Raw genomic sequence first — 25,377 nt, 5'->3', positions numbered from 1 at the left:
AAACAATAACCTGGGGACATTTTTTCTGCAATTTGCTTGGCGTGTTACGCTCTTAAGATTTCTATAAAGGTTTCTGTTATAAGAGAAACCCTAAGAACAGTGCTAGACCCATAAAACTGTAGACATCAATAGCATCCACTGGTTTATAATGGGATCCATAGGATTCTATCATTTAGACAGAAAGAAAAGTGCTCCATGGAAGGTTAAAACTGAGCCAGTGACCATAGTGTGAACACAGCTTTAGACACATTTCTACTATACATCAGCACATGGCTAGTATGCATGTAAACAAATATTGCATGTGTCAAAAAAATCTTCACTCAGAAAGTTGGTATGTCCTATGACTCCGTTTAGTCATGCACCTTTTAAAACTCTTTCAAATTGTTGAGTTTGGTTTAAAGGGGTACTCCGCTGCTCAGCGTTTGGAACAAACTGTTCCGAACGCTGGAGCCGGTGCCGGGAGCTTGTGACGTCATAGCCACCCCGCTCTCATGACGCCACGCCCAGCCTCTTCAATGCAAGTACCCCTTTAAAGAGGGTCTAAAACACAATGGTCAATATCTAACAAACCTGGACTACAAACGTGCCAGATTAATCACAGTGGTTCTGGCTGTTTAATAAATCTGTGGCATTCTTAGACTGTCTATTCTAAGTTTAGGCCAACAGTGTGAACATCACTTTAAAAAGAAAGTCTTTGGCTGCTAAATGAGTGATTTTTCTCATGATGTAATATTGCAAAAATGCCAAAAGTGTAAAGATTCTCCCCAAACAAGAATTTTTGCTGAAAAAGATATACTTGTTGAGGAGGTTAGTAAAATATTTGCTTATGTTGGCTAAGTTTACATGTTGCATTTTATTTGTGGTACTGTAGTGGTACCATGTGGGTATCAGTGAGTCTTAAAGGGGTACTCCACTGTAAACACTGGGACCGCTGTGATCTCCAGGCCAGCAGTGGCAGCGTCTGGAACACGGAAGCTTGCAGCTTCCGCGTTTGTGACGTCACGCCACGCCCCTCAATTCATGTCTATGGGAGGGGGTGTGAAGGCTAGTACATAGCCATCATGCCACTTCCCAAAGATGTGAATGGAGGGGGCGTGGCGGCTGTAGTCGCCAGTCATCCGACACGGAGCGGAGTTTGTTCTGTGCACCGAATGACAGGAGTGCGGCAGCGGTGATCGCGGGAGTCCCCAGGAGTGGAACACCTGTGATCTAACATTTTATTCCCTATTCTTTGGATAGGGGATAAGATGTTTTCAGTGGAGTACCCCTTTAAGCCTTTTTTTTTTTTTTTTAAAGGTGATCAAGTGGATGGCCAGAGTAAAATTTTTCACTCCATATTAATACTGCTACAGTGGGGCAAAAAGTAATTAGTCAGCCACCAATTGTGCAAATCCTCCCACCTAAAAAGATGAGAGGCCTGTCATTTTCATCATAGGTATACCTCAACGATGAGAGACCTAATGAGAAAAAAAATCCATAAAGTCACATTGTCTGATTTTTAAAGAATTTATTAGCAAATTATGGTGGAAAATAATTATTTGGTCAATAACAAAAGTTCATCTCAATATTTTGTTATATACCCTTTGTTAGCAATGACAGAGGTCAAACGTTTTCTGTAAGTCTTCACAAGGTTTTCACACACTGTTTCTGGTATTATGGCCCATTCCTCCATGAAGATCTCCTCTAGAGCAGTGATGTTTTGGGGCTGTCGCTGGGGAACATGGACTCAACTCAACATGGACTCAACTCTCTCCAAACGTTTTCTATGGGGTTGAGATCTGGAGACTGGCTAGGCAACTCCAGAACCTTGAAATGCTTCTTACAAAGCCACTCCTTAGTTGCCCAGGCAGTCTGTTTTGGAACATTGTCATGCTGAAAGCCGTAGCCACATTTCATCTTCAATGCCCTTGCTGATGGAAGGAGGTTTTCACTCAGAATCTCATGATACATGGCCCCATTCATTCTTTCCTTTACACGGATCAGTCGTCCTGGTCCCTTATCAGAAAAACAGCCCCAAAGCATGATGATTCCGCCCCCAAGCTTTACAGTAGGTATGGTGTTCTTTGAATGCAACGCAGCATTCTTTTTCCTCCAAACACGACGAGTTTAGTTTTTACCAAAAAGTTCTACTTTGGTTTCATCTGACCATATGACATTCTCCCAATACTCTTCTGCATCATCCAAATGCTCTCTAGCAAACTTCAGACGGGCCCGGACATGTACTGGCTTAAGCAGGGGGACACGTCTGGCACTGCATGATTTGATTCCCTGGCGGGGTAGTGTGTTACTGTTGGTAGCCTTTGTTACTTTGGCCCCAGCTCTCTGCAGGTCATTCACTAGGTCCCCCCGTAAGGTTCTGGGACTTTTGCTTACCGTTCTTGTGATCATTTTGATACCACGGGGTGAGATCTTGTGTGGAGCCCCAGATCGAGTGAGATTATCAGTGGTCTTGTAGGTCTTCAAATTGCTCCCCCAGTTGATTTCTTCACACCAAGCTGCTTGCCTATTGCAGATTTAGTCTTCCCAGCCTGGTGCATGTCTACAATTTTTCTTTCTGGTGACCTTTGACAGCTCTTTATTCTTGGTCATAATGGAGTTTGAAGTGTGACTGTTTGAGGTTGTGGACAGGTGTCTTTTATACTGATAACAAGTTCAAACAGGTGCCATTAATACAGGACATAGGAGACTCTTAAAGAAGAAGTTACAGGTATGTGAGAGCCAGAAATCTTGTTTGTTTGTAGGTGACCAAATACTTATTTTCCACCATAATTTGCAAATAAATTCTTTAAATATCAGACAATGTGATTTTATGGATTTTTTTTTCTCATTATGTCTCTCATAGTTGAGGTATACCTATGATGAAAATGACAGGCCTCTCTCATCTTTTTAAGTGAGAGAACTTGCACAGTTAGTGGCCGACTAAATACTTTTTTGCCCCACTGTATATTCCAGATGTTTACAACAGAGTACCCCTTTAACCACAATATTCTGAAATCGCAGTACAAATTTGGCAAATTCCCTGAGACGGTGCAAATTGCTGTAAAACACCCCATTTTTTACGTGATTTTGGTAATATAAAAATGCAGCAAAAACAAATACTTATTTTAGCATTTTGCTAAATCAAGCCAATGCAACCAATAACATTTAATGTATAACATTGGAAAAATTTAAAATAAATTAGAATGAAAAAAAATCTCAATTTTTTACATCTTCACACCATCCCAAAAATTTGTGTAAACTGTGTGTCAGAATTTACATGTAAACACAAGTATGAGCCTTTGAAAATGTCTTGTAATCTAGACTTAATTCACCACCACCCCAGTTTTGCAAAACTTGGTTGCATATTGTAAACTTTAGCCTTTTTGTTATGTACACTTCTTTGAAAATGTGCGATTTTTGGGCCATTTATTACAGAGTGGTGTGGAAATTACACAAAGTTTTGAATAGAAATTTTCCTATTGCAGGGTCTGAGTGAGTGAAAATTTCTGTGTCATGCCCCACCCCTATGCAGTAGCCTTAACACAATGAATTACATGTTCGTTCTTTTATGATGGGATATGGGATTTGATTCAATCATTTTCTCTATTATTTCTGAGCATACGGGCACTGACACACCAGGGTACAGAGTTCTTGGAATCTGCAGTGCGCTAATGGCTCTACAATCTAAGCGCGTATACAATCAGCTCTATGGAAGCAGCAGAATCTGACATTTAATATTCTCAATTTGTTTCTGCAGAGGAAAAAAAGAAATGTTAATTATTCATCATGTTGTTATCTATGAGTAAGTGTGATACATTAAAATTATTATTGGCTACCAAATGTAATTCATTTAATGTGCGCTGGATTATGTAAATGTGAAACGGTGATGGCAATTTATCATAGCTAGGCAGAGCTGATGTAAGAGAAAAAGTCATCACTTTTGTGGATATTGCCATCTGTTAGATGTTAGAACAAGTTTTTTTTTTTTCCTCCTCCAAGGGACAAGAAAATAAAATCACAATTTTGACAAATATACAGGTAATATCTTACCCTTAGGATGTCTGTCTTCAGCTGCAGCTCTGTTGGCGGCGCTGAGTGCATCAATCCTAAAAGTGTTCCCATGTCATCATCTCCACTAGGAGACAGCATCAGTTGCTGGATTACCATGAGTGCATGCTCTCTACACTGGGGGTACTTGACAATGTTATGCACACACCTTGCGCCTCCAAACTCTCTGAAGACACCTAAAGAAATAAAAGGTTATAGTGACCATCTACAGCCAACTTACATATACATACATATATATATATACACACCTTAATATGCAGGGAACAATAAACAAGTCACAAGAGATACAACATCAAGTTTCCATTCACCAAATATAGACTGAGTAGCTAAAAGGAGGATCAAGGACGTACAGTACAGACCAAAAGTTTGGAAACACCTTCTCATTCAAAGAGTTTTCTTTATTTTCATGACTGTGAATATTGTAGATTTACACTGAAGGCATCAAAACTATGAATTAACACATGTGGAATTATAGACATAAAAAAGTGTGAAACAACTGAAAACATGTCATATTCTAGGTGGAAAGTGTCCCCAAGTGCAGTCACAAAAACCCATCAAGAGCTACAAAGAAACTGGGTCACATGCGGACCGCCCCAGGAAAGGAAGACCAAGAGTCACCTCTGCTGCGAAGGATAAGTTCATCAGAGTCACCAGCCTCAGAAATTGCAGTTTAACAGCAGCTCAGATTAGAGACCAGATCAATGTCACACAGAGTTCTAGCATCAGACACATCTCTAGAACAACTGTTAAGAGGAGACTGTGTGAATCAGGCCTTCATGGTAGAATATCTTCTAGGAAACCACTGCTAAGGACAGGCAACAAGCAGAAGAGACTTGTTTGGGCTAAAGAACACAAGGAATGGATGCAGAAAAGGTGAACGGATGGACTCTACATGCCTGGTTCCCACCGTGAAGCATGGAGGAGGAGGTGTGATGGTGTGGGGGTGCTTTGCTGGTGACACTGTTGGGGATTTATTCAAAATTGAAGGCATACTGAACCAGCATGGCTAACACAGCATCTTGCATCTGCATGCTATTCCATCCAGTTTGCGTTTAGTTGGACCATCATTTATTTTTTAACAGGAAAATGACCCCAAACACACCTCCAGGCTGTGTAAGGGCTATTTGACCAAGGAGAGTGATGGGGTGCTGCGCCAGATGACCTGGCCTCCACAGTCACCAGACCTGAACCCAATGAAGGCAAAAGTGCCAATAAGTGTTAAGCATCTCTGGGAACTCCATCAAGACTGTTGGAAGACCATTTCAGGTGACTACCTCTTGAAGTTCATCAAGAGAATGCCAAGAGTGTGCAAAGCAGTAATCAAAGCAAAAGATGGCTACTTTGAAGAACCTAGAATATGACATTTTCAGTTGTTTCACACTTTTTTGTTATGTCTATAATTCCACATGTGTTAATTCATAGTTTTGATGCCTTCAGTGTGAATCTACAATTTTCATAGTCATGGAAATAAAGAAAACTCTTTGAATGAGAAGGTGTGTCCAAACTTTTGGTCTGTACTGTACCAATGTATCTAGTGTCAGATTAATATTAGCCATTACTTTTACAGATCACATCAACTGGGACACAGAATAGGTCACATGGTCACTAGTAAAATGACCTGCTGTTGACTTTACGACCTCTCCTTTGAAAGTAAAAGTAGGTAGTAAAGGTAGATTTTTATTTAAGGGTGCATTTACATGTACCATATCTGCTGTGGATTAGAAGAAGGGTCCCAGTGGAGGACGGAAGCAGTAATATCGAGGCACCGAGGGGCTGTGGCAGGTAAGTTTTTGTTTTATATGTCATTAATCTAATGTCTTCTGCGAGATTGTACAAAACTGTGATGTTGCTGATTTTAACGACACCTTCTCTCCTATTTGCGGTGCTGCCCAGCTAGTCTTTAATCTTGCAGAAAACTTTTGAGCGCACATAGCAGTGAAAAGGGCACCGAGAGCCAGCGTTGAGGAAGGCCCACACAGCGAAGAAGAGGGCACTGAAGCCAACGGCGAGGAGGGCACACATAGAAGGAAAGAGAGCACTAACAGCCAGCGGCAAGGAGGGCACACATAGAGGGAACAGGGAAATGACAGTAGCCAGGAAGGCGAACATAGCTAGGAAGAGGGTACTGACAGCCAGTGGCGTTTTCTGCCATCTCACCAAAAACTTAGAGTGCAGCCAGCAGAAACTGGCTGTCCGTGCCCTCCTCCCTCCTCTTATCTGTTCTGTGCCTCCAAAGTTTTCAGAGAGATTGTAGAAAATATGTAATATAAATGAAGGAATGAGACCTTCTACAGTGCACAGTATTTAAGGCCCCCCAAAAGGATGGCTACAGCTATACAGAACAAGTTAATGGCACTGTAATTCCTGTTTTTGGCCCATGTCCTTATTAATAAATAGTAGCAGATTATTTGTCAAATAGTCCAGGTACGTGATAAATGTCACCAGCAAGCGGTCATTAAAACTGGAATCCTCAGATGGATTTGCCTTCTGCTGGACCTCTTGGGTCTGTTTTGTAGGGGTCATATTGTATCATAAAAACCAAGGTTGCCAACTGACCTTTTTAATTCTGTACAACTAAGATAAAAAATAGACAGTCAACCTTTTTTTAATGTGAAAAAAAATAAATTACAAAGAAACATATGTCTGTACCTCAGAATAGTTATGTGAGCACATTAGCATCACGTTCTGCTCTGAATGACAATTTACTTTGTTTGTACAACTTTACAAAAAACACTGTAGATAAAGCATGTGACCCAGATGAGCATTGTCTCATGATCAGCTGCTTCCTCCCTTACTATGAAATCACTCCACTTCTGACACCTACTGAAAATTATCCTTATTCTTCCATAAAGGGGTTGTACAGGATTAGAACCCCTTTAAAGAAAATATCCAGTCAAATTAAAGAAATTGTACTGCTTTACATTTCTGTTCATGAGCCCCGAAATCTATTTAACCCCCTAAGGCTGGAATTCCACTGAGGATTTTTTTTGCAAAAATGCCGTAAAAAACACCAATTTTCGGCAAAAAAACGCCGCGCCCAGATATTAGCTGCAAGTCAGTAGTAAACTGAAAATGCCAGATTCACTTGGTGTTTTTCAGTTTGGCGTTTTTTTTTATCCTTTTGCCGATTTTCAGCAATTTTGGGCTCAGAGGCTGTTTTTTCAAAACGCCCAACAAAATCTAGTTTGGCATTTTTGCACAGAAATCGTGGCATTTTCCCCCTATAGAAGTCTATGGGAGAGCTAAAACGCCAAGAAAAAAGCCATGTTGGTTTTAACTTTGGCGTTTTTGCCGGCATTTTTTATTATTTTTTTTGGACTTTAGTGATCCAAAAAAAGTGATGGAGATACCTTTTTTATTAAAATTTCGTAGGGTAGCATTAAAAAAAAAAAAAATATACAGTAGTGATGGAAAAAATTGTATTTAACTAAATTTTTATACATTTTTAAACAGGGATCAGTTTATGTGGGCGGGCAGGACAATAAAAATGTAGCAGACAATAATAAAAATGAAGTGTGGGTGTGTTTTTTTTACTTTTTTTTTGTAACATTTTTTAGGTAGTACTACTACTCCCAGCATGGAACACACTGTTCCATGATTGGAGTAGTAGTACCTGTACTAATTGACAGATTGCCTGTTGCAATCCTCCTGTATAATGTATAGATGGGGCGACCACTCTTCTATGGTCTCCTGCACTGCCGTATATATACACCTATTCATATTTCCCGCAGAGAGCTGTGATTGGCCAGATGGTTCACAACTCTCTGTGGGAAATATGAATAGGTGTATATATACGTCAGTTCAGGGGACCATAGAAGAGCGGCCACCCGCATCTATACATTATACAGGAGGATCAGAGCGGGTGTCAGGAGTGACACTCGCTTCGATCTGTCTATTAATGCAGCTGCTACAACTCCCAGCATGGAGCAGAGTGTGCTCCATGATGGGAGTAGTAGTACCTGCAGTTAAAGGACAGATCACAGTGGGTATCACTCCTGACATCCACTGTGATCATCCTTTCAATTTCAGAGATGCGGAGCGGCTTTCTCCTGCGCTTCGCATCTCTGCACTATACTCGGGCCAGTGCGAGATGGAAATTTGTGCCCCGTGCAGACTTGCCTCCGCTCCTCCCCTCAGCTCTCCGAAGTTAGAGCTGGGGGGAGGGCAGAGCGAAGGCAGAGCAGGGGGAAAGAGGAGGTACACGCCCCCCTCATCTCCCCTCTCCCTGCTCTGCCTTTGGAGGACACAGGTCTGCACAGGAGAAAGAACACAGAGCATGGGAGAGAGGACGTACACATCTCCTCATCTCCCCTCCCCCTGCATTGCCTGTGTTCACTGAACGGAACAGGAGGATGACAAAGTGCACAGGCTGGGGATTTATAGACTGCAGGGGCTGGGGAATAAATCTCAGTGATGTTAATAGAACATCACTCATTCATATTTCCCTCTGAGAGCGGTGATTGGCTGCAACCATCCAGCCAATCCCCACTCTGGGCGGAAAATATGAATGATGTGATGTGAATTTCTATTCACATAGCTGGCAGGCCGGAGTATAGTGCAGAGATGCGAGAGCTGTATAGAGCGACTCCGCATCTCTGCTATATTATGGACGATCGCATCGGGTGTCAGGACTGACACCCGGGGCAATATGTCTTTTAGTACAGGTACTGCAACTCCCATCATGGAACAGTCTGATCCATGCTGGGAGTAGTAGTACTACCTAAAAACATTAAGAAAGTAGAGAAAAAAAAGTGAAACACACACACACTTTATTAAAAATAAAAATTTTGTTATAAAAAATAAAAATGTTGTTAAGTACATCTTTTTTCATCCATACTGCATCCTTTTTTTTTTCTCTTTTTTTTTGGTACCCAACAAATTTGGAAAAAAAACGCCAAAGGGAAAGGCCAAAAAAAGGCAAATTCCACACAAAGGTAAAAACGCCAGAAAAAACGCCACAACGCAGGGAAAAACAGTGGCAGTTTTTCTGGCGTTTTTTTAAGCCTAAAAAACGCAGGGCAAAAAGCTCAGTGGAATTCTAGCCTAAAACCGAAATCAGTGCTAAAATGGATAGAGTAGCATGAGCAGAAATAAATATTGCTTATCCAGACTTTAAACAGCAAGCAATATACAAAATTGCAGGGTAAGGACAATCAGATGTCTTTGATACAGAAAGTCTATTTTAAGCACAATACAATAGTCAATTTCCAGAGAATAGAATAATAAAACACAATTTTGCTTCCCTGGCTGTGTGTAATACATTTTCTACATAAAGTTAGAGTTACATCATTACATTATGAACAGGTAAAAAGGTAAACTCTAGATACACATATTGACTTATTCTACGGTAGATCTGGCAATATATCGCGGCAAACTTACCAGCATTGGTATTTGATCCTTGTAGCAATACAGTAAGCGTTTCCATTACCACTAATGCCAATTGCCTTTGGTCCTCGGTTGACTGTAATACAGTTGTGGACCCTGAAAAGACATTTTAAATAAATACTGGGACACAATTCTATAAACGATCATAATGTCCAATTCTTTGGTCATAAAAAAATACTGTATTCAAAATCTGCACCTCAGGGCTTTAATCCTATGGGTTTACAGATGCATTTTAAGAGGAGGCAACAAAATAAACCCTGTGGAAATCTGGAAATGTATCCTCTCTCATAAATAAAAATCATTAGTCCAAAACAATGATTAAAAAAAAAAATAAATAAAAACAGAGCACATAGGGCATGGGGTATTGCCATACCAATTTCATGAGATGAAAATTAGGTAAAATCAATGTCCACAATAGAAAGAAGTAGCGGCGCAACTCACCCGTTTCCGGTGCAGTTAATTCAAACGACCGGTGTTGCGTTCAGCATCGCCGTCAGGCAAAGGTGCAGCGGGAGGCAGAAGGTGTTACAGGGGGAGTTCAGGCGTCAGGCCACAGCCGTATCGCACATTCCGGTGCTTCGTCAGGCCCCTGCGTCGCAGGGGCCTGACGAAGCACCGGAGGTGCAATACGGCTGTGGCCTGACGCATGATCTCCCCCCGTAACACCTTCTGCCTCCCGCTGCACCTTTGCCTGACGGCAATGCTGAACGCAACACCGGTCGTTTGAATTAACTGCACCGGAACCGGGTGAGTTGCTCCGCTACTTCTTTCTATTGTGGACATTGATTTTGCTTGTATCATTGGCGTAGAGCACCACCCACAGTTATAATACACCTGCTACATTAAATTAAAGATCAATAGGAGTGAATTTGACAAGTATATGGGGCTGTGCCGGATCTGTTTGCTCTTTTGGGATTGCAAAATTAGGTAAAACATTGGGGCTGTACCTTGTTCAATATATGCCTGAGCAGGGTCTTTCAATACAGCAGCGTACTTGTGCAATAAGTTGACCATTACTTCCAAGAGTCCCACCTCTTTGAAGACATCTTTGAAAATGTGGTGGTGTCGAATGAATTTTAGAAGAGTTTTAGTGGCAATAATGCTACAGGAAAAAGAGGTGTTGGACTTTAAAAGGATGCTGACACTTATCAGTTCTTTGCAAGGGATATAGTTCAAGCTGAACACTACAAACTCAAGCATCTCAAAGTATTTCACTTGGACATCAGGCAGTTTGGTAATTTTCTCTGCAAACTGGGATAGTGTGTGCTGGGACTCCAGGATAAAGTAATTGGCATTGTCAGACATGTAAATATTGGTGATGGCATCCAGGATGATCTGAGCAAGGTAGCAAGTCTTGGCTTTAAGAAATGCATTCTGGAGCACAGAAAAGGCTTGAATGTTCCTTACGCTCAACCCTGCGAAAAAAAAAAAATATTGTAAATGGTTGCCGAAATTTTAATATTTTCATGCAAACAACAACAGACCAATAACTGATGCTGCCTATAAGGTATATGCTATGTTTGCATCTGTACCAAAGACTTCATTGCAAATTCCTTAATATTTTATGGGTGGAATAACCAAGCATGCAATGCTATTCTTCTCATCAAAACAAAGGACACCATGATGAAACCATTTTAAAGGGGTACTCCGGTGAAAAACTTTTTGTTTTTAATGAACTGGTGCCAGAAAGTTAAACAGATTTGTAAAATACTTCTATTAAAAAATCTTAATCCTTTCGGTACTTTTTAGCAGCTGTTTGCTACAGAGGAAAATCTTAATTTTTTTAAACTTCTTTTTTGTGTTGTCAACAGTGTTGACACCTGATGCCCGTATCAGGAACTGTCCAGAGCAGGAGAAAATCCCTATAGCAAACTTATTCTGCTCTGGACAGTTCCTGACACGGACAGAGGTGTCAACAGAGAGCACTGTGGACAACACAAAAAATAAATTCAAAAAGTAAAGAATTTCCTCTGTAGTATACAGCTGCTAAAAAGTACTAAAAGGATTAAGATTTTTTTATAAAAGTAATTTACTAATTTGTTTAACTTTCTGGCACCAGTTCATTTAAAAAAAAAAAAAAAATTCCACCAGAGTACCCCTTTAAGTCAATAAAGTCCATATTTTTCATATGCTAGATTTCTCTATATAGTAAATATTAATTTAAAAAAAGAACTCTTTTAGAGTGTACAAAACAGACATTTACTGTAGTATACCTGCTGCGGGCCGGTTGAGTTAAACAGACTAGGTTTGATCTAACTCCCGAACATACCTCTTTAATTTTTTTTTTTTTTTTTTATGCATGACCCAAATCATGGTTCTTTTATTATAAAAAAAAATTTCCCATTAGGCCAAGTACCCCGAGCTCCCAAATCTGTTGAGTTTAGGACAGGTTTACCATATCTAGTTCATGTCTCCAATAGGTAGACTTCCACTAAACAGGTCTCTGAGTAGTTGAGAACTGCATATACTATACAACTAGTGGTCATATACCACTGTATCATCACTTTATATGCCAACTCAAAGGTTACAGAGTGGCAGGAGAAGGTCTTGCTAATCTGCTGGCTCAGAGATAAGATCCTTGAAATTTGGGCCTTGAACTGTAAGAACTGGTGACTAAGGTTGCATACTGTGGCCGAAACACGTCACCTGTACATTTCCATGTTTGCGTGACTACTGAATGAAGAAAATAAGTATTGCATCGAGATTGCGCTGGACATTTTGTTTTGTTACTCTTATTATATGAGGCTAACCCCTTAAGGACGCAGGGTTTTTCCGTTTTTTGCATTTTCATTTTTTCCTCATCACCTTCTAAAAATCATAACACTTTCAATTTTGCACCTAAAAATCCATATTTCTTGCGCCACCAATTCTACTTTGCACTGACATTAGTCATTTCACCCAAAAATTCACGGCAAAACGGAAAAGAAAATAATTGTGCGACAAAATTGAAGAAAAAATGTAATTTTGAAAATTTTGGGGGCTTCCGTTTCTACGCAGTTCATTTTTTGGAAAAATAAGACCCTTCACTTTATTCTGTAGGTCCATACGGTTAAAATGATGCCCTACTTATAAAGGTTGGATATTGTCGTACTTCGGAAAAAAATCATAACTACATGCAGGAAAATTTATCTGTTAAAAATTCTCATCTTCTAACCCCTATTAATTTTTCTGCGTACGGGCCGGTATGAGGGCTCATTTTTTGCGCGGTGTTCTGAAGTTTTTATCGGTACTGTATCAATTGGACTTTTTGATCATTTTCATTGTATAAAAAGGGACCAAAAATACACTATTTTGGACTTTGGAATTTTTTTGCGCGCACGCCATTGACCGTGAGATTTAATTAACAATATATTTTCATAGTTCGGACATTTCCGCACGCTGCGATACCACATATGTTTATTTTTATATACACAGTTTTTTTTTACGGGAAAAGGGGGGTGATTCAAACTTTTATTAGGGAAGGGGTTAAATGACCTTTGTTAACTTTTTTTTTTCCACTTTTTTTTTGCAGTTATAGCTCCCATAGGGACCTATAGCACTGCACACACTGATCTCCTATGCTGATCCCTGCAAAGCCATAGCTTTGCACGGATCAGTGAGATAGGGGCTCGATTGCTCAAGCCTGTAGCTCAGGCTTGGAGCAATCAATCGACAATACGACGCCGCGGAGACAGGTAAGGAGACCTCCGCTGCGTCCCAGCTGATCGGACCATTGTGATTTTATCGCGATGTCCCGATCAGCCCGAATGAGCTGCCGGGAAGCATTTACTTTCGCTTTCAGACGCGGCGGTCAACTTTGATCGCCGCGTCTGAAGGGTTAACAGCGCGAGTCACAACGATCGATGCCGAGCGCTGTTAGCCCAGGGTCCCGGCTATGATTAGCAGCTGCGACAGACCCGGTGTGATGCAGGGTCACGGCGTGACCCCGTTTTAAACAACGGGTACGGGCGTACAGGTACGCCCTACGTCCTTAAGGGGCTAAGATCCAGTCTAGTCCAAGGCGCAGTAGAGGCAAGTGGGTGAGCTGTTCCTGAACTTTTGCTATATATAAGAACTGGTGGTTTGATTGTAGAATAGCTAGACAATCCAATTTCCTAATTGAAGATCTTAACCGGGTGCAATTTTTGATGCTCCCATAGCCTAAAAAGAGAGAATTCTAGACAGGTTTTGCACATAATATTTTTTTTATGAGAAAAAAGTTGTTTAGGCCTTGCCAATAAAGATAAAAGTTTGGACTTAATGACGAGATAGCCCTTAGTACATTTCCCTTATAGGTCGACAATGCTTAGATGCACTAAAACATGCTCGGTTAACCACTTTAAGGGTTTGGATCACAACAACATTTATAACCATTCCACAGGAAAGATCGTAAATGTATGACCGCTGGGGGTCTGACAGCTGAGACCCCCATTGGTCACAAGAACACTGTCCCACACCTCCCGATTGATTGGATTTAGTCAAGCATGCACGCTGCCGCTCCATTCAACTCTAAGCAACTGAGAGAAAGTCAGTCTAACTCTTCATATGTTGTAGTGGAACAAGTAGAGGAATTAGACCCCATTCCTATAACAGGACAGACCCATATTGATTACACAAATTTATCATCTATCCTAAATCTTTAATGTAAGAATTCAACACACAGTGTATATTTCTGTGCCTCTCAGGCTCCATAGGGAGTCCCATCTTCCTAAAGTCTGTAGCAGACAAAGTACCTTCATTACAAGTGCTCTCTTAATGAATAAAACTGTGTTGAGAAGGAGCACAAGAAAATATACACTATTACTTTCAGCCAAAATAATTAAAGGTTAACTACCTTCTCATTAGGAAAAAGCATAGATTTTAGCTAATATCATGAATCACAATGCAAAAAGGGAACCTAAAAGCAGACAAAAGGACATAATAGGAGCCATTCATTGCCATTAGGCTTGGAAAGGGCAGGATGACTAAGCGCTACAGAATATTATTGTGATTTTCTCCTTCCACATAAATATGTTTTTGGAGTTTGCTTTTAGGATTTGAAGCTTGGCATAATGTAACATATTATTTGAAGCTTGGCATAAGTAGTATACAGAAGCAACTGTGATACAATATACAAGGTTGTTATCATTTGGGGAAAAATGTTTAATTCCGCTTCTTACCTTTTCCAGCAGGCTGTGGGACAGCGAATCCTGGCAACAAAAAAGGCGCCCCTGTGGTTAAACCGGCTGGTTTCAGTTCATTGACACCATATGTTGTTAAAGAAGTAATTAGGTTAACCAAGTCCTTCAGTGCATCTTTGGATTCATTCTCTTTAGCTTGCTCTAGCCTACAGGAAAGACAGCGTTACATTTCCTTCATGCAGTATGCATTTAATTGCACCTAAATATAGACCATAATATTACTTCTTAGTAGAGAAAGACATATGGTGCCGGGGGAAAACACATACACAGTTTTACAGGCATCCATTCAGTCTACACAAAAATATGGTAAAGTGTCTGCACTTAAGGCATTTACTTCTTTACAATACACATAAGATTGGCCACCTAAAATTTTATATGGAGTTACTGTTGCTTGTCATTTTATTACAGATTTCTTATGCATTTGAACACAATTTTCAAAAAGGCTCAAAGAATTACTGCATCCTACGAGAAGACAGAAGGGTGGCTGATCTGTATAGACTTGTTCTGCACTTGGTTATAAACTGAAATACTAAATATCGGAGAGTACATGGGGCAGAAGAAGCGGAATAGATAGGACTCAAACATAGTTGACCTTACTTGAAGAATCCATTTAAGGCTTTCCATAGGATTATTGGTATACCTTCAAATATAGGCTACTTCCTTATGGGGGTTTCACACAAACACACTGTTTTTTGGGAAAAAAGCTTTTGCAATTTTTTTTTTTAACCAAAGTCAGATGTGGATACAACAGGAAGGAGGCATCCTTCATGTATAATCCCCATTTCTTTAAATCAGCAAAATATAATAAATAATAGCTATATATATATATATATATATACACAGTTATGGCCTTAATGTTGGCACCCCTGAATTTTTTCAAGAAAGTGAAGTATTTCTCACAGAAAAGGATTGCAGTAACACATGCTTTGCTATACACCTGTTTATTCCCTTTGTGTGTATTAAACCAAAAACGGAGGGAGAAAAAAGCAAATTTAACATAATGTCACACCAAACTCCAAAAATGGTCTGGGCAAAATTATTGGCACCCTTTCAAAAATGTGGATAAATAAGATTGTTTCAAGCATGTGATGCTCCTTTAAACTCACCTGGGGCAGGTAACATGTGTGGGCAATATAAAAATCACACCTGAAAGCAGATAAAAAGGAGAGAAGTTCACTTAGTCTTTGCACTGTGTGTCTGTGTGTGCCACACCAAGCATGGACCAAAGTTGTGGAAAAATATCAACAATTTCAAGGTTACAAGTCCATCTCCAGAGATCTAGATTTGCCTTTGTCCACAGTGCACAACATTATCAAGAAGTTTGCAACCCATGGCACTGTAGCTAATCTCCCTGGGCTTGGACAGAAGAAAAAAATTGAAAAATGCGTCAATGCAGGATAGTCTAGATGGTGGATAAGCAGCCCCAAACAAGTTCCAAAGATATTCAATCTGTCCTGCAGGCTCAGGGAGCATCAATGCCAGCGCAAACTATCCGTCGATATTTAAATTAAATGAAACGCTATGGCAGGAGACCCAGGAGGACCCACTGCTGACACAGAGACATACAAAGGCAAGACTACATTTTGCCAAAATGAACTTGAGTAAGCCTAAATCCTTCTGGGAAAACGTCTCGTGGACAAATGAGACCAAGACAGAGCTTTTTGGTAAAGCACATCATTCTACTGTTTATCGAAAATGGAATGAGGCCTACAAAGAAAAGAACACAGTACCTATAGTGAAATATGGTGAAGGTTCAATGATGTTTTGGGGTTGTTTTGCTGCCTCTGACAATGACCCCAAACATACGTCAAAAAGTACCCAGAAATGTATGGCAACAAAGGGCTGGAGAGTTCTGAAGTTGCCAGCAATGAGTCCAGATCTAAATCCCATTGAACACCTGTTGAGCAGTTTGCAAAGGAAGAGTGGTCCAACATTCCGGCTGAGAGGTGTAAGAAGCTTATTGATGGTTATAGGAAGTGACTGATTTCAGTTATTTTTTCCAAAGGGTGTGCAACCAAATATTAAGTTAAGGGTGCCAATAGTTTTGTCCAGACCATTTTTGGAGTTTGGTGTGACATCATGTCCAATTAGCTTTTTTTCCTTCCCTTTTTGGTTTAGTTCCAATACACACAAAGGGAATAAACATGTGTATAGCAAAACATGTGTTACTGCAGACATTTTCTGTGAGAAATACTTCATTTTCTGGAAACATTTCAGGGGTGTCAACATTTACGGCCATGGCTGTGTGTATATATATGTATACACACACACACATATACACACAAAATGTCTATTCTAATACCTATTGTCTAATTTCAGGGAACAATGTTTTTATTGCACATCCTTAAATGATATGTGCCTAAAAACCCTAAAGTCGCCCATTTACCCTAAGGAAACAAATTATTATATGTTGCCTCAGATCTATAAAGGATGAAGGGGCCGGACCTTTCAAAATAACACTGAGTTACCTAAATTGTATAAACATTATACAACCCCCATTATATATTTTACTTAAAACCTGTTTCATCCACACTTTTGAATGGGCTTATGTTCAATATCTATGATTAAATGTAATATAAAACATGCCCTTTTCTATCCCCCCCCCTTTCATGTTGCTACATTTTTTTTAATTGAAATTGAAATCTTCAAATAAAAAATAAAATAAAAAATCTTGATTTAAATTTATACAGAAAAGAAGCCTGTTTCTAGTTTAGACTCCATATATGAATGAGTTAATGTTGGCAAATCTATGTGCATTTGCATGAAAAACTTTGAAGCGAGTCTGGGAAGGACCTTATAAGTGTAGATCAAAGCAAGAATCAAAATCCTTATGTTAGAAAATCCACAGGCAGAATTAATAGTATCTTCTAGCAAATGAAAGCTGACCCTATAAAAGTAGGTAACCCCCTAAAATAAAAAAATAAAAACAAGGCCTCTGAAAAAATTTAAGAAGCAATCTGATCGGTTGCTACGGGCAACTGGTCAACTTTTCCTCAGCACTCAAAAGCGCTCGTCACCATGTGAGAACCCAGCCTTAAAATGGTTTACATAGGGCTTGTGCAAGTTTTCCCACTTAAAAACATGAGAGGCCTGTAATTTTCATTATAGGTATACCTCAACAATGAGAGACATAATGAGAAAAAAATCCATAAAATCACATTGTCTGATTTTTAAAGAATTTATTAGCAAATTATGGTGGAAAATAAGTATTTGGTCACCTACAAACAAGCAAGATTTCTGGCTCTCACAGACCTGTAACTTCTTCTTTAAGAGTCTCCTCTGTCCCCCACTAGTTACCTGTATAAATGGCTCCTGTTTGAACTTGTTACCAGTATAAAAGACACCTGTCCACAACCTCAAACAGTCACACTCCAAACTACACTATGGCCAAGACCAAAGAGCTGTCAAAGGACACCAGAAACAAAATTGTAGCCCTGCACAAGGCTGGGAAGACAGAATCTGCAATAGGCAAGCAGCTTGGTGTGAAGAAATCAACTGTGGGAGAAATTATTAGAAAATGGAAGACATACAAGACCACTGATAATCTCCCTCAATCTGGGGCTCCACGCAAGATCACACCCCATTGTGTCAAAATGATCACAAGAATGGTGAGCAAAAATCCTAGAACTACACAGGGGGACCTAGTGAATGACCTGCAGAGAACTGGGACCAAAGTAACAAAGGCTACCATCTGCTTCACACTACACCGCCAGGGACTCAAATCATGCAGTGCCAGATGTGTCCCCCTGCTTAAGCCAGTACATGTCCGGGCCTGTCTGAAGTTTGCTAGGGATCATTTGGATGATCCAGAAGAGTATTGGAAGAATATGGTCAGATATCAACTCGTCGTGTTTGGAGGAGAAAGAATGCTGAGTTGCATCCAGAGAACACCATAGCTACTGTGAAGCAGGGGGGTAGAAACATCATGCTTTGGGGCTGTTTTTCTGCTAAGGCACCAGGACAACTGATCTGAGTAAAGGAAAGAATGATTTTGAGTGAAAACCTCCTTCCATCAGCAAGGGCATTGAAGATGAAACCTGGCTGGGTCTTTCAGAATGACAAAGATCCAAGACATACCACCCAGGTAATGGAGTGGCTTCGTAAGAAGCATTTCAAGGGACTGAAGTGTCCTAGCCAGTCTCCTGATCTCAACCCCATAGAAATCCTTTGGAGGGAGTTGAAAGTCTATGTTGCCCAGCAACAGCCCCAAAACATCACTGCTCTAGAGGAGATCTGCATGGAGGAATGGGCCAAAATACCAGCAACAGTGTGTGAAAACCTTGTGAAGACTTACAAAAAACATTTGACCTTTGTCATTGCCAACAAAGGGTATATAACAAAGTATTGAGATTAACTTTTGTTATTGACCAAATACTTATTTTCCACCATAAATTTGCAAATAAATTATTTAAAAATCAGACAATGTGATTTTATGGATTTTTTTTTCTCATTATCTCTCATAGTTGAGGCATATCTATGACAATTACAGGCCTCTCTCATCTTTTTAAGTGGGAGAATTTGCACAATGACTAAACACTTTTTTTGCCCCACTGTATGGTGTGTGTATATGTATATATATATATAGGTTATTTATGGCAGGACAGCATTGGACACAGAGGAATGTTAAGTCAGTGACAATTACATACTGGACAAAGGTATAGCATCCAGAAGCATAACCTTAAGCTCTTATGTCTTAAAGGGGTACTCTGGTGGACAAATAATGTTTTCAAATCAACTGGTGCCAGAAAGTTAAACAGATTTGTAAATAACTTCTATTTAAAAATCTTAACCTTTCCAGAACATATTAGCTGCTGTATGCTCCAGAGGGAGTTATGTAGTTCTTTCCAGCCTGACTACTTTGCTCTCTGCTGACATTTCAGTCCATTTTAGGAACTGTCCAGAACATAGGAAATTTGCTGTGGGGATTTGTTCCTATTCTGGACAGTTTCTGACATTGACAGAGGTGGCAGCAGAGAGCTCTGTGGCCAGACTGGAAAGAACTACACAACTTCCTCTGGAGCATTCAACAGCTGATAAGTACAGAAAGGATTAAGATTTTTAAGTAACTTACAAATCTGTTTAACTTTGTGGCCCCAGTTGATTTGAAAGCAATTGTTTTCCACCGGAGTACCCATTTAATTTAAAAAAAAAGGTTGTAAATCAGGCTCCTACAATGTGCCATATATAGTACTAGTATCTTATGTAATAGTGGTCCTTTTAGACATCATCAGGGCCTAGGGGTGACTTATTTCTGCCCTCCTTATAGCAACACTTGATAGCATTTTTTATTTACTACAAGGGCACTTTAGGAATTCTAGTTTTTATAGATTCCTCAGGCAAATAAATATCAGTGTAGTTTTGGTGTTTGTCATGAACAATGACTTCAATAAATGGTTCAATGTATCTTTCAGGCTCAAATAAATACAGTCCCAGTTACATTTAGGACATGCAAGAAGCCGGCAGCCACGCTGGGAAATGTCTCCTATATAACTATATTGTTTTCTAGCTGAAGTCAGAGTGAAGCTTCTGCTTTGGATTTGGCTTCTTTGAACTGTATATATCTTTTCATACATTCGCAGGGCCTGTGTTTCAGGGTGAGAAGCATCGGGCACCTCTGTGATAAGCAGCTTTTGTCAGAGTATAATTGCTGCTACAATCTGGTTACCGCAGTGTTCTGATAAGGAGAACCTTCGGAACAATTGGAGAGAGCAGCTTCCTGCACGCACGGACATTTATCAGTGCACTACAACCTGGGGACATTTGGATCTACAGCTACAATAAAGGGGATTAGGTCTTTACATCTGAAATCAGAAGATTGCTACCAATTTCTCGCTAAATAATAGCTGCCAGGTATTATTATCATCACTTAGTTCATCCCTTTTCCAATAGCACAAGTTCATGTTAAAACACAAAAAAAAAATTATAAAACAAAATCAAAAGAGACACAGTTCTAGTTTTTTCAAGGACATCTTCACCATAAATCAAAACCTGTAACTATGTAGTCTTTGTGCAGAGCTCGTGTCATATACTTACCATTCCTCGAGGTTTTCAAGATCTCTGTTTGTTAAACTAAAGCAGGCCTGTCAGCAATTTTAGGCTATGAAAAATACTGAGAGGCCTAAACAGTGGTTAGGGAGGGCATTTCATTCAAACCTAATGAGGGAGATTTATCAAAACCTGTGCAGAGGAAAAGTGGTGCAGTTGCCCATAGCAGCCAATCAGATTGCTTCTTTCATTTTCCACAGGCCTCTTTAGAGGCCTGTGGAAAATGAAAGAAGCGATTTGATTGGTTGCTATGGGCAACTGCACCACTCTTTCTCTGCACAGGTTTTGATAAATCTCCCCCAATGTGTTTTAGTCATGCAGCTTACATGACCAAAGTAAATAATGCCTAAGGAAACGGCCACTGCTGCTAATTCCCAGGGGCAGGTCCGTCTTCTTTGGTGACCAGAGCTCACTGTGTTAGCATCCCCTCCTCTCAGCTATGACAGATAGTTCTGTCTCCTGATTGGATGCTAGAGTATCATATATAAGAGGAGGGACTAGGAATGGTTTGAATACAAGAGCCCTGGGCACTTACTAAGTGAATCCTGCTTCCTGGGCACCTGCAATGGAGCTAGGAGCTTAAACAATGTTTACGTTGCAAGCTACATGACCCAGACATCAGACACATAAGGACTCCACTCCTCGCCCTTGAGAGGCCAACTGGCAGTTTTGATAGCTCAAAAATACGGACAGGTCCACTTTATTATTTACTTAAGTGGCTAAAAATCTTTCCAACATTAAATTTGCACTATCATTAAAACTAATTTTTGCTATTGCACTCCTTATGGTAAATAAATAATCTTTCGAATGTACTTTGTTTAAAAAAAAAAAAAAGTTTTCTATGTTTTATTTGTGTTTAAAAAATCTGCCACTAGGTGTCTCCCTACTTGTCCAGAGCACATTTCCCCCCACCTCTTGCACAGACTTTGGACTCCTGCTGGCCTAGCAGAAGTCCAAAATCAGGAAATGCAGCCTGTGTGTGCAGCCTTAGCCACTCATAGCTCATCTTACACACTGAACTGCTCTGGGCTGTGTGTAGCAGAGTAAGGGAGGAAGTTCTCCCCTATACGGCTTCAGATAATGTCATGCCTGCTGGGTAATGCCCCTTCCCAGTCTGTGAATCTGACTGAGCAGAAAATACAGAGCAATATCAAGGTAGAAAACAAAAAAAATAATACAAATAAAGGCAGGGGGTGGTTTATCATGATGGGGGCAGTGAACTGGGAGGATTATAACATTTAACAAGATCATAATGAATGAATGACAGGTCCGAAAAACCTTAAGGAACTGTCAATAAATTGGAAAATTGGAAAACAAAATTTAATTACCGTACACAAAGAAGAACAATCATTTTGGGAAGGTGGTTTAAACCAGTTTCTGTACAAAAGAAGGTAGCAAACAATATGTCTCTGAGACAGTGCTGAGAGGGCATAACACCCGATTTTTAAAACTGGCCACCTGCATTGCGAAATCTATTGTTCATGGAATGCTGCATGACTGGGTAGGTTTCAGAAAACAGAAAAGCTGAATAAACTAGTGCTGGGCGGTATACAGGTTAATACCGAATACCGGTGTGTTATTTCTGTATGATATGAATTCTTCCCTATACCGCAACACCGGTCGGGCCCCTCCCCCCCTCAAATGAATGAACTATCAGCTGCAGCGCAGTCCCCACATCGGGGGACTCATTATGTTACTCACAGGGGCTGCTCTCCTTCTACTCCTGTGAGCCGTGGCGCTGGAAATTAATCAGTTGTGAGCTGCGGGCGCAGGACTTTTGTTCAGAGAACAGAAGCTGTCACCTCCCCCTGCAAGGGGCCGCAAGCGCTGCTGAGCTTCTCATCACAGCGCCCCCGGCCCACTGGCTTTCAGCACTTACAGGGGGGGGTGACAGCTTCCTGCGCCTGCGGTTCACAACTCATTCATTTCCAGCATCGCGGCTCACAGGAGGAGAAGGAGAGCAGCGCCTGTGGGTAACCACATTAATCCCCCGATGTGGGGGGAGAGGAAAACCAGAGCAGCACCTGCGGGTCATATACAATTATTTCCCCAGTGCACTGTGGCTGATAATTCTTTCGAGGGGGGTAATGAGTGGGAAAAAAAAAATCTGTCAAATACCGTGGCACCGCCATAAGTTTGAAAAATGCCATGATACACATTTTTGGTCATACCACCCAGCACTCGAATAAACCTCTAGGTAGATCATATTGGATCAAATTTTGGTTTCCATCTTACTACAGCACAGTGCGGCAATGCCGGGGCCCCATTCTGAATCCCCCGCAATCAAACACATATTCCCTATCCTGTGGATAGGGGATAAGTGCATTTAGGCTTTCAGATGTCCTTTAAGGACATTTTAGCCTTGAGGACACAGACCATTTTCCTTTTTGCATTTTGGTTTTTCCCTCCATAACTTAGATTTTTCCATCCACATTTTTCCATCCATAAGGGCTTGTTTTTGCGCAACCTATTGTACTTTGTAATGAAATTTTTCGTTTTACCATAAAATGTATGGCAAAACTCAAAAAAATATTTGCGGAAGGAAATTGAAAAAAACCCTGCAATTTTGCAAATTTGGGGAGGTTTCGTTTTACAACAGTACACTTTACGATAAAACTTGCACAGTATTTTATTCTGTGTGTTGATGCAATTAAAACAATACCCGGTTTATATAGCTTTTCTATTATTGTACTACTTTTAAAAAATTCTAACTTTATCAAAAAAAAGTATGATTAAAATTTTCCTATTCTGACCTCTATAACTATTTTATTTTTCCGTATAAAGGGCTGTATGATGGCCCATTTTTGTGCAGAGATCTTTAGTTTCTATTGGTACCATTTTTGTTTTGATCACTTTTTATATTTTTTTTTCTGATACCATTCACTATTCAGGATCATATACATTATATTTTAAAAGTTCGGATAATTCAGCACACTGTGATACAGAATATGTTTATTTTTATTTATTTTGCTAAAAATTTAATTAGAGGAGAGGCATTTATATAATTTTAAAAATATTATTTTTTACTTTACATTTTTTAAGCCCCCATAAGGGACTATTATACACGATAAATGGATTGCATTGAAATGCATTCCCTGGTAAATCAGTGCTAAATCATTGGCGTGACGATCCGGTCTGCAGCAGTAGGGTATATGACCTCCTCCACCATTTAACTCATCAGACCCCACAATCTCATTTCAGGGGTCCGATGAATATCTCAATCCCACTGCCACCTTTAGATGTCAGACATCAGGGACAGCAGCCTAGACCTGCAGTCTATGAAACAAGCACAGCTAAAGCGCTCTCTTCATAGACTGTATACCCGCTGCGATGTTCATGTACGGCGCATTGTGTTAAGTACAAAGAGGCAGTGACATACATGTATTTTTTTGAATATTTAATAAAGAAAACAGCTCCTGAAGATCCCACCACTAGGGGTCCCCATACCTACTGGGACACTAACCAGTCCTGCAGCAGTCTCAGGCTTGTCCATGAGTCATGAACAAGAAAGGACTCATGGACAAGGCTGCATGAGTAGACACATCAATCACCTTCCACCACGATAATGGAGGGACACACACCTTTTTTTGTGTGTGTGTGTGTCCGATCTGACAGGTACGCTTTAAAACTGGAAACTGAACTTTTACCAATTTAAATAAGTTATCTCCTTGTGAGATGGAAAAGCCATATTGATAGAAGGGAAAACATCATTCCTTTAAAAAGCGCCCATGTTACAATTATCAAGGCAGGGGCCCGCTAAAGAAGATATCCAGTACTAAGTAATTTATCCTCTACCTGTACGGGGTCGAGAGCATTATAGGAAAACCAACATTAAAATGTGGGGGTTACTAAGGGACCCCTATATTAACTATGCAAACCCTAACAATACAGTATAAAATCAGACAACCCCTTTAGGCACATCTCACATGCTAAACGCTATGAAAGCAGCACAACCACAGTTATTTTGTGTTGTCAGGTTTACCTCAGCAGGAGGTCAGAGAGGAAGACGTATCCTTGGCATATTCTGAAGTCATCCAGCAGTGTCTGAGATACATCACTGGAGTCTTTTAGAAAACAGGAAAGGCCTGCAAACATCTCCACAATTTCCAGCGGGGACAGATCATTTGACTGCTGCATGTTTTGGACACATGTGGCAAGGCATTCTTTCTCTGTAGGGGGAACAGGTGACGTAAATTCAGTAACATGGTTTAAAATAGACATGCAGCACCTATTTTAAAAAGCGACACTTAATAAATGGAGTGTGTGTCATCTCTCTTCTTGTATGCGATGGGTAAGCTGTCCATGTTTTCCTCAGAGGAATGACTCATTCCCTCCAGTATGGAAGTCATGACAAAGAAATTGGTGAAACTCGCAAATCCGCAGACAGATGAAAATCTTACTTTTATTTCTCCCTTGTACATAAATTGCTTGGAAAAAAAGAATCTTGCAATTTTACAAGACAAGGCTAAACCATCAAAAAGTCCCTCTAAAGCTGGCATTTGGGTTCTATTTTTACTTATGTCTCAATTTCATGTAATATGAATTAATATTCAATAAGTGGGTTATAAGGATAAATAGTTTTCATAAGACACTGTACAAGGAGAAACGTTTTGTCATTGGATCACATCTTTCTTTTAATGATCTGAAAAAAATTATGGTTCCACTATTACAAAATGAGAACTTATAGGAGTTCTTACAACATACAGGCACGAACTGGCACATCCCAAAACATACCGCAAAC

General features: G+C 40.1%; 1 protein-coding gene across 4 annotated transcripts in view; it reads right to left on the bottom strand.

Annotated features, from left to right (window-relative positions):
* The window catches only part of WDFY3 (WD repeat and FYVE domain containing 3), a 250,866-nt gene that overhangs the window by 123,830 nt on the left and 101,659 nt on the right, over positions 1-25,377 (bottom strand). For all 4 annotated transcript variants that reach the window (XM_056568763.1, XM_056568762.1, XM_056568764.1 and 1 more), the window contains 5 exons: positions 24,619-24,805; positions 14,571-14,737; positions 10,380-10,847; positions 9,427-9,528; positions 4,030-4,223 (listed from right to left, as the gene is read on the bottom strand). In XM_056568763.1, the coding sequence (XP_056424738.1) occupies positions 4,030-4,223; positions 9,427-9,528; positions 10,380-10,847; positions 14,571-14,737; positions 24,619-24,805 (1,118 nt within the window). The remainder of the gene's footprint in view (positions 1-4,029; positions 4,224-9,426; positions 9,529-10,379; positions 10,848-14,570; positions 14,738-24,618; positions 24,806-25,377) is intronic.

This window comes from Hyla sarda, chromosome 1 (assembly GCF_029499605.1).
Source record: "Hyla sarda isolate aHylSar1 chromosome 1, aHylSar1.hap1, whole genome shotgun sequence".
Taxonomy (NCBI): Eukaryota; Metazoa; Chordata; class Amphibia; order Anura; family Hylidae; genus Hyla; species Hyla sarda.
The sequence above is the reverse complement of the archived record's forward strand: the minus strand, read 5'-3'. Positions and strand labels throughout refer to the sequence as shown.